At 41.8% G+C, this 12,372-nt stretch overlaps 2 protein-coding genes and 1 long non-coding RNA gene across 4 annotated transcripts in view; 1 reads left to right on the top strand and 2 right to left on the bottom strand.

Annotated features, from left to right (window-relative positions):
* Window positions 1–2,119, bottom strand: part of LOC118395578 (zinc finger protein 143-like) — a 75,501-nt gene extending 73,382 nt beyond the window's left edge. Inside the window, exon 1 of one of the 2 annotated variants that reach the window (XM_052465078.1) lies at window positions 219–2,119. In XM_052465078.1, coding sequence (XP_052321038.1) covers window positions 219–480 — 262 coding nt within the window. In that variant the 5' untranslated portion in view covers window positions 481–2,119. The remainder of the gene's footprint in view (window positions 1–218) is intronic. The other variant, XM_052465082.1, reaches the window with a different exon arrangement.
* A 2,324-nt stretch (window positions 2,120–4,443) lies between these two features.
* LOC118395593 (zinc finger and BTB domain-containing protein 18-like) lies at window positions 4,444–8,234 on the bottom strand. The gene is made up of 3 exons (XM_035789446.2): window positions 7,722–8,234; window positions 7,161–7,291; window positions 4,444–6,967 (listed from the first exon to the last, which is right to left on the bottom strand). Exons 1-3 carry the CDS (start codon window positions 7,960–7,962, stop codon window positions 5,747–5,749), a joined length of 1,593 nt encoding a protein of 530 aa, XP_035645339.1. The 5' UTR covers window positions 7,963–8,234; the 3' UTR covers window positions 4,444–5,746.
* Window positions 7,920–10,632, top strand: LOC127908090 (uncharacterized). The gene is made up of 3 exons (XR_008066171.1): window positions 7,920–8,052; window positions 9,615–9,761; window positions 10,395–10,632. It is a non-coding gene; the product is annotated as an uncharacterized LOC127908090 (long non-coding RNA).
* The last annotated feature ends 1,740 nt before the right edge of the window (window positions 10,633–12,372 follow it).

Below are 12,372 nucleotides of genomic sequence, written 5' to 3'. Positions count from 1 at the left end.
TTTTTTTTGCCGACGTTTACTGACACCGGTCATATTTAACAGGTGTTGCGCGTTCGTAAATTAAGCAGTTATTTGGGCTCTCTGGCACAGACGAAAGTGCTCTGAAATCGGAGTAGATAGGCAGAGTGAATTTAGGAACGCACCCTTGTAAGTGTAACGTTCTCATGAAAAAGTAACAATTTCTACATATTGCCAGGGCTATTCTGCAAAAAATGTACCTTTTGCTGTTACTCTGTATCGGTCGAATATCTTGACACTTCTGGGGCTGGCGAGGACGCGTTCCCGTGACACCTTCATTTCCAGTAGTTGTAGTTTCCTCTTCAATGACCTGTTTTCTTTCTGGCTTTGAGTTATTTCCAAACGAAACACTTCATAATCGTCGTCTATGACTTTACAGATCTCCGCCACGGCTGCATTCGCTAGAACCTCCATGATGGAGGCTATTTGAGTGTGAAAAACCACACAGTTCGAGTTAGCCATTGTTAGCAGCAGGCTAACATGAACGTTACCTAGATAGCATTGTTGGTGTTCACATACTGGAGAGGGAGTGCAAAACAACGACGCTGGACAGAGTGGAATCAGGTGTAGCAAAAAGGCAATTTATTTAAAGTCAGAGATATCTTGTCCTGCAGTTAAGCGTGCACGGACCTAAGCATATGGCTCTGTGAGGAGTCAGCAAATTAGGCTGCTTAGACAGAGTTTTGCAGCAGAATGTATACACAGAATAATGTAGGTGGAGTCTCGTCGTGTTGGTCTTCTGACTGGTCCTGAAGAGTTGGAGGCGGGCCTGCTCTAGCCAGAGCAGGCGCCCCATTGGTGCACAGAAGAGTCCTCTGCTCTTGGCACCCGACCAGTAGAGGGGGGTGGAGTGTGAGTGTGCGTGCTCATGAAATGTCAAAGAGGTGTGAGATAAGGGTAACTGGCAGTTTCTGCGTTAGGCTAAGGTGTTTCCTGTTTTTGCAGGAGTGCATGCAGGGATCAATGTCAGTGAAATAGTTTGGCACTCTAAGCTCGTTAGTGTTGCAGGATGTTCTTTGTAGTTTGCAGGGGAGTATATTTTGAGTGATGGCAGCCATGTGTCCTTCCCTTGAGCTGTTTTGTGCGAGGATAATCATGTTATTGCACGTAGGCTCTGAACTTGACTGAAGACACTGGGCCCAGAGTTATCTGAGGACATCCGGTTTAACCAGAGCGTTGGCCAGCTAGTAATGCTTAATATTATGAATACTTACATAACACCATCTATCAGTCAAGTCCTATCTCCAAATCGAATTAATGACTACATGGGATAAGTATGTTATGCTGTACAATTAAAAGTCATATTTCGAGTTCCATTGTTGTATAAATAAAAACGCTAACGTGTTCTTGATTCCTGTTTACTTCTTCTTTGGAGTTTAACGGCAGTTGGCATCCAGTATGTTGCGTTACCTCCCCCAACTGGACTATAATATAAATCCATTATACTTTGTGATATAAAATAAATAGGAGAAGACAAAGAAAAAGACAAACAATAAATATATATAAAAAGAAACATCCAACTAACCCTACATTCATTAAAAACCCACTACCACATTCCACTACTTTGACGCTATCTGCTCCTGATACACCAAAGTGTAATGAATAACTTCACCATGGTCAAAAGGATATTAAATGTCTTCTTTAAAAAATATACACTGCTCAAAAAATAAAGGGAACACTTATACAACACAATGTAACTCCAAGTCAATCACACTTCTGTGAAATCAAACTGTCCATTTAGGAAGCAACACTGATTGACAATAAATTTCACATGCTGTTGTGCAAATGGAATAGACAACAGGTGGAAATTATAGGCAATTAGCAAGACACCCCCAATAAAGGAGTGGTTCTGCAGGGGGTGACCACAGACTACTTCTCAGTTCCTATGCTTCCTGGCTGATGTTTTGGTCACTTTTGAATGCTGGCGGTGCTTTCACTCTAGTGGTAGCATGAGACGGAGTCTACAACCCACACAAGTGGCTCAGGCAGTGCAGCTCATCCAGGATGGCACATCAATGTGAGCTGTGGCAAGAAGGTTTGCTGTGTCTGTCAACGTAGTGGCCAGAGCATGGAGTTGCTACCAGGAGACAGGCCAGTACACCAGGAGAGGTGGAGGAGGCCGTTGGTAGGGCAACATCCCAGCAGCAGGACCGCTACCTCCGCCTTTGTGCAAGGAGGAACAGGAGGAGCACTGCCAGAGCCCTGCTAAATTTACATTTACATTTACATGCTAAATGACCTCCAGCAGGCCACAAATGTGCATGTGTCTGCTCAAACGGTCAGAAACAGCCTCCATGAGGGTGGTATGAGGGCCCGACGTCCACAGGTGGGGGTTGTGCTTACAGCCCAACACCGTGCAGGACGTTTGGCATTTGCCAGAGAACACCAAGATTGGCAAATTCGCCACTGGCGCCCTGTGCTCTTCACAGATGAAAGCAGGTTCACACTGAGCACGTGACAAAGTCTGGAGACGCCGTGGAGAACGTTCTGCTGCCTGCAACATCCTCCAGCATGACCGGTTTGGCGGTGGGTCAGTCATGGTGTGGGGTGGCATTTCTTTGGGGGGCCGCACAGCCCTCCATGTGCTCGCCAGAGGTAGCCTGACTGCCATTAGGTACCAAGATGAGATCCTCAGACCCCTTGTGAGACCATATGCTGGTGCGGTTGGCCCTGGGTTCCTCCTAATGCAAGACAATGCTAGACCTCATGTGGCTGGAGTGTGTCAGCAGTTCCTGCAAGAGGAAGGCATTGATGCTATGGACTGGCCCACCCGTTCCCCAGACCTGAATCCAATTGAGCACATCTGGGACATCATGTCTCGCTCCATCCACCAACGCCACGTTGCACCACAGACTGTCCAGGAGTTGGCGGATGCTTTAGTCCAGGTCTGGGAGGAGATCCCTCATGAGACCATCCGCCACCTCATCAGGAGCATGCCCAGGCGTTGTAGGGAGGTCATACAGGCACGTGGAGGCCACACACACTACTGCGCCTCATTTGGACTTGTTTTAAGGATATTACATCAAAGTTGGATCAGCCTTGTGTGGTTTTCCACTTTAATTTTGAGTGTGACTCAAAATCCAGACCTTCATGGGTTGATAGATTTGATTTCCATTGATCATTTTTGTGTGATTTTGTTGTCAGCACATTCAACTATGTAAAGAAAAAAGTATTTCATAAGAATATTTCATTCATTCAGATCTAGGATGTGTTATTTTAGTGTTCCCTTTATTTTTTTGAGCAGTGTATATTGAAATACCTATAGATGCCCTTCTTTGCGAGGCATTGGAAACCCTCCCTTGTCTTTGTGGTTGAATCTGTGTTTGAAATTCACTGTTAAATGCAGCAAAAGGGAGAAACGGTCGAGAATACTTTTGGGCTCCTGAGTGGTGCAGCGGTCTACGGCACTGCATCTAAGTGCTAGAGGAGTCACTACAGACCCTGGTTTGATTCCAGGCTGTAACCCAACCGGACGTGATTGGGAGTCCCATAGGGCGGCGCACAATTGGCACAGCGTCTAATTTTCTGAAGTCAGATTGGCTGTAAAGGCTAGCATAAGGGACAAGAAATAGCTAGCCACAATCAAACAATCAAATGTATTTAAAAAGCCATTTTTACATCAGCAAATGTCAGTGCTATACAGAAACCCAGCCTGAAAACCCCAAATAGCAAGCAATGCAGATGTAGAAGCACAATGAGGTTCATTTTGAGAAAAGACAGCGAACCTTGTTAGCTACCTAGGTATAACTAACTAGCTAGCCAAATAACTAGTTTAATTTATCTCACGATTATAAAGCAAACAAAATGTTGATTAAAAACAGCATATTATTGACCTAAAAAGTTAGCTGTGTTAGCCCAGTCTCTATAATATCTAGAGTCAGGGTCCAGGATTGCCTATAGAAAGTATTCGCACCCCTTGACTTTTTCCACATTTTGTTGTTACAGCCTGAATTGAAAATGCATTAAATATAGTGTTTTTGTCACTGGCCTACACACAATACCCCATAATGTCAAAGTGGAATTATGTTTGACATTTTTTACTAATTAATAAGTAATTAAGTATTCTACCCCTTTGTTATGGCAAGTCTAAATAAGTTCAGCAATAGAGTTTAACATGATTTTTTTATGACTCTGTACCACACACATGCAATTATCTATAAAGGTCCATCAGTGAATTTCAAACACAGATTCAACCACAAAGACCAGGGAGGTATTCCAATGCCTCGCAAAGAAAGTCACATATAGCCGTTTCAATTGTTGTTGTTTTTTAAAGCAGACACTGAATATCCCTTTGAGTATTGAGTTATTCATTACATTTTGGATGGTGTATCAATACACACTCACTACAAAGATACTGGCGTCCTTCCTAACTCAGTTGCCAGAGAGGAAGGAAACCGCTCAGGGATTCAATAATAAGGCCAGTCCTGGCTTTAATAGTTAGAGTTTAATGGCTGTGACAGGAGAAAATTGAGGATGGCTCAAGAAAGTTGTAGATACTCCACAATACTAACCTAATTGACAGAGTGAAAATAAGGAAGCCTCTACTGAATAACAAAATTCCAATACATGCATCCTGTTTGCAACAAGGCTCTAAAGTAATACTGTAAAAAATGTGGTAAAGAAATTAACTTTTTGCCCTGAAGTGTTATGTTTGGGGCAAATCCAATACAACACATTACTGAGTACCACTCACCATATTTTCAAGCATAGTGGTGGCTGCATCATGTTATGGGTATGCTTGTAATGGTTAAGGACTGTGGTGTTTTTCAGGATAAAAGAGAAATGGAAGTTAAGAGTTAAGTAAAGGCAAAATCCTAGAGGAAAACCTGGTACAGTATGCTTTCCTCCAGACACCAGGAAATTAATTCACCTTTCAGCAGGACAATAACCTAAATCACAAGGCAAAATATACACTTACCAAGACAACAAATGTCTTGACTTAAATCAGCTTGAAAATCTATAGCAAGAGATGAAAACGGCTGTCTAGCAATAATCAACAACCAACTTGACAGAGCTTGAAGAATTTTTAAAATAATAATGTGCAAATATTGTACAATCCATGTATACAAAGCTCTTAGAGAATTACCCAGAAAGACTTACAGATGTAAACACTGCCAAATGTGATTATAACATGTATTGACTCAGGATTGTGAATTGTTCGTAAATTAGATAACTGTATTCCATTTTCAACAAATTTGCAAACATTTCTAAAAACATGTTGCGATGGGTGAGAGACATTTTTTTTAATCAAGTTTGAATTCAGGCTGTAACACAACAAAATGTGGAACAAGCCAAGGGGTATGAATAATTTCTGAAGACACTGTATTTCCAGCCTCCAAACATGGAAATGGAAAGAGACATCTGTCACACAAACCACCACAAAGTGTAATAACATTTTGACGATTTTCATTAGGCAAGAATTTATACTACTGTCCACACAAGTCTCTGTGTCAGCCATTCATCTCTGCATTGGAAAAATATCAGTGCTCTCGTCGAACCACATTGCATTTTGTTATAACACTTGTTTTCAAGTCCATTCGCAAATTGTTCATGCCTCTGATATGTGGTAGCCTAATGAAAAATAAAGGTATAATAGTCAAAAGTTTTTTTTACATTTTGTTTTAATAATTGTGATAGGTTCATGTTTTACAGGTACGGCGTAACCTCACTATTTATTTTGCTGGGACGCCGTCAGGACCGCCTTACTTTCAATCCTGATTACATGTCACTATACAAGGGCCGCGTGCATTTTCTGCTGGTGTATCCTGAGGTAGCTCCTCTCTGAGAACCTCTTCCCGCAGTGTGTACAGACAAACGGCCTTTCTCCTGTGTGGACCTTCAGGTGCATCTTCAGCTGGTCCTGGCGGGAGAACCTCTTCTCGCACTGGGGGCAGCTGAACGGTTTCTCCCCTGTATGGACCATCTGGTGCCTCTTCAGGTGGTCCTGGCGGGAGAACCTCTTCTCACACTGGGTACAGCTGAAGGGGTTCTCCCCTGTGTGGACCCTCTGGTGGATCTCCACCTTCTGCAGGCACCTGAAGCCTTTGTTACAGAACATGCAGAAGAATCGTTTCTCTTTACTATTGCCTGATGTGACTCCTCCTCCCTGAGCCTGGGCTCTAGCCCTGTTGTTTGAGTTCAATACCTGATCGAAATTGACACGGCCGTGTGAATCTGAAGGCCCCATCGACGTGGACACTGGATTGCGATCCCTGAACGCGTGTAAAGGAGAATTGGTTGTGACATTTAGATTTGTCTCTAAGCTTCCCCTGTAATCTAAGAAATCTCTGCCCTGCGAGTGTCCGTCTCCAAGGTGACTATCTGCATTCCATGTGGGAGGAGCATCGCCCTCTACTTTCACAGTCACCTCATCTACCACTATAACCTCCCCTTTCTTATCTAGGCACCCTTCGGAGTATATACTACTACTGTACCGGTTCCAGTCCCCTCTAGACAGATCAGTCTGGGTCTCTAAACCTAAGGATATGTTGCCAGGATCCATCTCTGTATCATAAGAACAAGACAGATCATCAACCCCAGTGTCTAACACGTCACCATCTCCACGGGAATGAACCGTCCTCTGGCTCTGATGAAATACTGGTAAGTAATCTGAGCCAGGAGCAGGAGGACAGACAAGTGGCCCCAGCACCAGTCTCTCTGGGTCTGATCTGCGGTCTGATCTGTGGTCAGACCCTGTGTTTAAGAGCCGGTGTGTTACAGTTAAAGTCTCGGCATCCGTCTCTGACTTGAGGGTGGCGTTCAGCATTCCACTGACCTCCGGGATGCTGCAATGGGTCCTAGTCTGGGGCGCGGCGGTCAGGTCCTCTGTGGTTACAGGGGGCACCACCCCAGCCGCTGCTCCAATCTGGATGTCTCTGCTGTGCCGTGGGTCCTCTCCTTCAGACCTCTCCTGCTTGACCCCAGGACCTGCAGCCTCTGCATCTACAGACTGACACAAGAACAGAGGAGGTTATAATCGGTACAATGGTTGAATTGGATGACAATGTCGTAGGGAAGTCTCACAAACTTCCCTAGGGCAGATACATATTGTTGTGAGCCAGTGAATAGCTGAGGGGAGCATTTCTGAAATGAACAAGTCACATTTGATGTACTGTAATTTTTTGTTACACTACTACACTAACCTCTATCACGATAACATGCTGGGTTGAGGTTCCACTCCCCTCATCTATAGATATGGGTTGGTCATTTCTCCACCCATTGTGTCCCGCTGGCTTTACAACATTCCTGTGGCCTCCAGTGAGATGTCCTTCACCTAAGAGAGTGATTGGGGGAAAGGGGTGGTTAAATTAAATCATGTGAATGCTCAAAGCTATATTATACGCTATTTACACAGTCTACAATTGGCAGGAATGTAAGGTAACACTTCTCATAACTTGTTGACATACTATTTATTGATTATGTTCCATCCGTCACATTATTTTTAAAAGTAAGATAATAGTACATTCAGTAAATCAAGAATCTGGTTATAATATGAGTGTCTTTGTGCAATAAGAATTTGTTCTTAATTTGCCTGCCTCGTGAAATAAAAGTAAAATACAACAAATGCGCAAGATAGTATGCAATACTTTCCCTGATTACTTGGCTATCAAAAACTGAGCAAGACACAATTTCAGGTAACACTTATAAACGCATGCGAACCGGGTTCGAGAGCCCCCGCAGCCTTGGCCTTCTGCAAAATATACCTCTTGCAATTCCTCTGTATCGCTCTCGCATTGTCCTCTCTGCGCGCTCCCGTGCTACCTTCAGTTCCAGTAGCTGTAGTTTCCTCCTCAATGTCCTGTTTTCTTTCTGGCTTTGCGTTATTTCCAAACGAAACACTGCATAGTCGTCGTCTACGAGTTTACTGATCTCTGCCACGGCTGAATTTGCTAGAACCTCCATGATGGAGGCTATTTGAGTGTGAAAAACCATACAGTTAGCCATTGTTAGTTACCGTTAGCAGCTAACTAGCGTTGCCTAGATAACGTCAATCAACCAAGTCCTGTCTCCAACGCGAATTAAAGACTACATGGGGTAAATATGTGATGCTGTGCAGTTAAATTAGTAGTACTTTTAATTCACCTGGTGTTAATAAACGTAAATATAGCAACAATAAAAACGCTAACGTAGAAATTGTTCTTGGTCATTGTTTCCTGTAGAGAAAGGATGTTATTGGTTAGGGTCATAGTGCAAATGGTGTGGCTAAATAAAAAGGTATGCGCTCTGTTCTTTGCAATACGGTACCAGAGATACTGGATATAATGACGAGATGCTTGTATCCCCGCCCTAACAGTGGTATTCGTTGTCCACAGAGCTGAACGGCACACCGTCAAGCACCAGCCTAATACGGAATCCAAACCGGCTGCGCGCGTGCACCATCGTGCATAAATGTATTTTGTCCCCCCACACCAAACGCAATCACGACATGCAGGTTCAAATATCAAAACGAACTCGGAACCAATTACATTAATTTGGGGACAGGTGGAAAAGCTTTAAACATGTATGGCATTTAGCTAGCTAGCTTGCACATGCTAGCTAATTTGTCCTATTTAGCTAGCTTGCTGTTGCTAGCTAATTTGTCCTGGGATATAAACATTGAGTTGTTATTTTACCTGAAATGCACAAGGTCCTCTACTCTGACAATTAATCCACACATAAAACGGTCATCCAAATCGTTTCTAGTCATCTCTCCTCCTTCCAGGGTTTTTCATCTTTGAACTTATATGGTGATTGGCATCTAAACTTTCATAGTATTACCACGATGACCGGCAAAACAGTTTGTCTTTCAATCATCCATGTGGGTATAACCAATGAGGAGATGGCATGTGGGTACCTGCTTCTATAAACCAATGAGGAGTTGGGAGAGGCAGGACTTGCAGTGCGATCTGTGTCAGAAATTTAATTTTAGCCCTTAGCAACATAGTTGCTTGTTGGCACGTGCGAGCAGTGGGGGTGCAATAATTGAATAATATGGATTTCTAAATGTATTTTGCAACGCGACGTGTCCGGTCTGGTCAGCATGTAATACCCTGACTACATCACTCACGCACGTGTTGCAAAATAAATAAGATAAGGCGAAGCTTTACCTAACAAAGACTTATAGATGACCTGGAGCCAATGGGTCTGGCGACTAATATGTAGCGAGGGCCAGCCGATTAGAGCATACAGGTCACAGTGGTGGTTGGTATATAGGGCTTTGGTGACAACGGATGGCACTGTGATAGACTGCATCCAGTTTGCTGAGTTGAGTGTTGAAGGCTATTTTGTAAATGACATTGCTTAAGTCGAGGATGGGTAGGATAGTCAGTTTCCATCCCAGAGCTAGCGCATCTAATTCAACTTGTCAACTAATCATCAAGCCCTTGACTAGGTGAATCATTTGAACTAGTTCATGGCTAAAACATTGAAACATCTGGGGTAGAGGTCGACCGATTAATCGGAATGGCCCGATTAATTATTGACGATTTCAAGTTTTCATAACAATTGGAAATCTGTATTTTTGGGCGCCAATTTTTTTTAAATGTTTGTTTTTTTACACCTTTATTTAACTAGGCAAGTCAGTTAAGAAAACATTCTTATTTTCAATAACGGCCTAGGAACGGGGCAGAACGACAGATTTTTACCTCGTCAGCTTGGGGGATCCAATCTTGCAACCTTACAGTTAACTAGACCAACGCTCTAACCACCTGATTACATTGTACTCCACGAGGAGCCTGGCTGTTACGCGAATGCAGTAAGCCAAGGTAAGTTTCTAGCTAGCATTAAACTTATCTTATATGGTTTAGAGAGAAATAGTCGACACGTTATAATTCCTGTAATAACTTGCGGCTGAACTTGAAAGGGGTCCCTTCGTTATTTTTCCGTTCATGTCTTCCATAAGGTCTGTGTTTATACCCGTGTTTGATACCCGTGTAAATCTCACTAGGATAAGGTAACGTTTGTCAACATATTTTCATCTTAATCCACTCTACAAAAAATGATCTTCGCTTATATTTAGCCAATATTGATCAGAGTTACCTTGTCCTATGGATATCTACACAGTTATAAAATTAGCACGGTGGTGTAAACCTACACAAAACACAGACCTTATTTTAAGGGATTCTAAAAATATCCTATGGAATAAATTAATGAAGGAACCGCTTTTCAGATTTTGAAGGTGTCATGGGAATTATGACTTTCACTTTGGTAGTCAATTCTTACCATGCCCATTATTAAAATAGTATTTCCTGCGTATAGAAATTACAGTTTTTGTTTTCAACATTCATCACAGGTAACTTAAACTCTATTTTTATTCAAACAGTTGAGAGTATTTGTCTCCTAAGCAGACTCTTCAGTATCATTGTCACTTCAGAGCTGTGTGTGTGTGTGTTTTACAGATGGCAGAGAAAAGCAGAGCACCAGTGTGGGACTATTACATGGAATTGACACCTGGGAAAGCAAGGTGTCTTATTTGTGATAAAGATGTAAGCATGGGGTCAGCAACGGCTAATCAAAAAATACCACCAACCTGTGGAATCACCTTAAGAACACCCATCCAAAAGCCCATAATATGTATTATATTAAGTTAAAATAAAAGTGTTCATTCAGTATTGTTGCAATTGTAATTGTTACAAAACTGTGTGTGTGTGTGTGTGTATATATATATATATATATATATATATATATATATATATATATATATAAAAAAATAAATGGCCAATTAATCGGTAGCGGCTTTTTTTTTGTCCCCCGATAATCGGTATCGGCGTTGAAAAATCATAATCGGTCGACCTCTAATCTGGGGGTCCCTGAGAGGTTTGAGAACCACTGGGCTAACCTAACCAGGTAAATCTTCAGACCCTAGTTGGAGGGTAGTAATAAATCAGCTGTAAAACGGTTTTATATGAGCTATGATGGGACCAGATTGTTTCTAATCAAGTCATATGGTTTAAAAAAAATAGGCATCTGCGATTGGACAATAGAAGTAACAGGGCTGAGTTTGCTTTGAGCAGTGTGGCATTGTGTCGGCATTTGCATCTGTAGTTAAAAAGTTACTCACACAGTATGTCATCACTATTGTGTTGATTGATTCCAGGCAATAACTTTGGATTGATAAGGTCTAGACAATTCACCCGAAGTTTGAATATAAACTAAATTTGATCACATTCACATTTTTTCTTAACACAAATAAATAGGCCTATTTTAGGCTAGAAATTCATAGCTTAAGATATAAATACACATTATCGCTTCGTTTCCCCTGGCAGGAGGGGATCATATAGGCTTCTCTAGGCTACCTGAAGCTGTGGCTGTTATCAGTAGGCTACAGTTGATCAGACTGAAACACAGATTAATTGTGCACAAGTTGTCAAATCATGAAGCAAATCAGTGTAAACAACAGTACTTTGTCCCTATTTTCAATGCTTTTCTGTCTATTTTTTATCACACTGAATCAAAAGTGTTGGGGCATATGCCAGCTCACCACACGAGAGGCCGACTATGCCTATTTCTGCAACACGGATAGATGCTACAAATGAAGAAACATATTCAATATATATGTTCTATACTATCTCGAGATGTAGAGTTAATATCTTGACATTTTGAGACAGTATACATTTGGTATTTTTTTGGGGTGGCGGGAATGGGCTTCCAAACCTTTCTGCCACTCGATGAGTCATGTACAATTGGCAGCATCATGTTTTACTGGACTTACACTGCCGTTCAAAAGTTTGGAGTCACTTAAAAATGTCCTTGTTTTTTAAGAAAAGCAAATATTTGGTCCCTTAAAAGAACATCAAATTGATCAGAAATACTGTGTAGGCATTGCTAATGTTGTAAATCACTATTGTAGCTGGAAATGGCAGATTTTTAATGGAATATCTACGTACAGTTGAGGTTAGAAGTTTACATACACTTAGGTTGGAGTGATTAAAACTCGTTTTTCAACCACCACAAATTTATTGTTAAAACTTGTTAGGGCTAGGGGTTCTGCTAGATATTTTCTAGAAATATTTAACTTTCATACATTCACAAGTGCAATACACCAAATTAAAGCTTAACTTCCTGTTAATCTACCCATCGTGTCCGATTTTAAAAAGGCTTTACAGCGAAAGCACACCATATGATTATGTTAGGTCAGAGCCTAGTCACAAAAACACATACAGCAAAATTCCAGCCAAAGAGAGGAGTCACAAAAAGCAGAAATATAGATAAAATTAATCACTAACCTTTGATGATCTTCATCAGATGATACTCATAGGACTTCATGTTACACAATACATGTATGTTCTGTTCGATAAAGTTCATATTTATTTCCAAAAATCTCAGTTTACATTGGTGCGTTATGTTTAGTAATGTTGTGCCTCGAAAACATCCGGC

The sequence above is a fragment of the Oncorhynchus keta genome, chromosome 16 (assembly GCF_023373465.1).
Source record: "Oncorhynchus keta strain PuntledgeMale-10-30-2019 chromosome 16, Oket_V2, whole genome shotgun sequence".
In the NCBI taxonomy this organism is placed as follows: Eukaryota; Metazoa; Chordata; class Actinopteri; order Salmoniformes; family Salmonidae; genus Oncorhynchus; species Oncorhynchus keta.
The sequence above is the reverse complement of the archived record's forward strand: the minus strand, read 5'-3'. Positions and strand labels throughout refer to the sequence as shown.

Coding starts and splice junctions, on each gene's coding strand:
- LOC118395593 (XM_035789446.2), bottom strand. CDS start 7,962: ATGGCTAACTGTATGGTTTTTCACACTCAAATAGCCTCCATCATGGAG. Junction 7,292..7,721: donor ATACAGAGGAATTGCAAGAG/GTATATTTTGCA, acceptor TCACTCTCTTAG/GTGAAGGACATCTCACTGGA. Junction 6,968..7,160: donor AGCATGTTATCGTGATAGAG/GTTAGTGTAGTA, acceptor TTCTTGTGTCAG/TCTGTAGATGCAGAGGCTGC.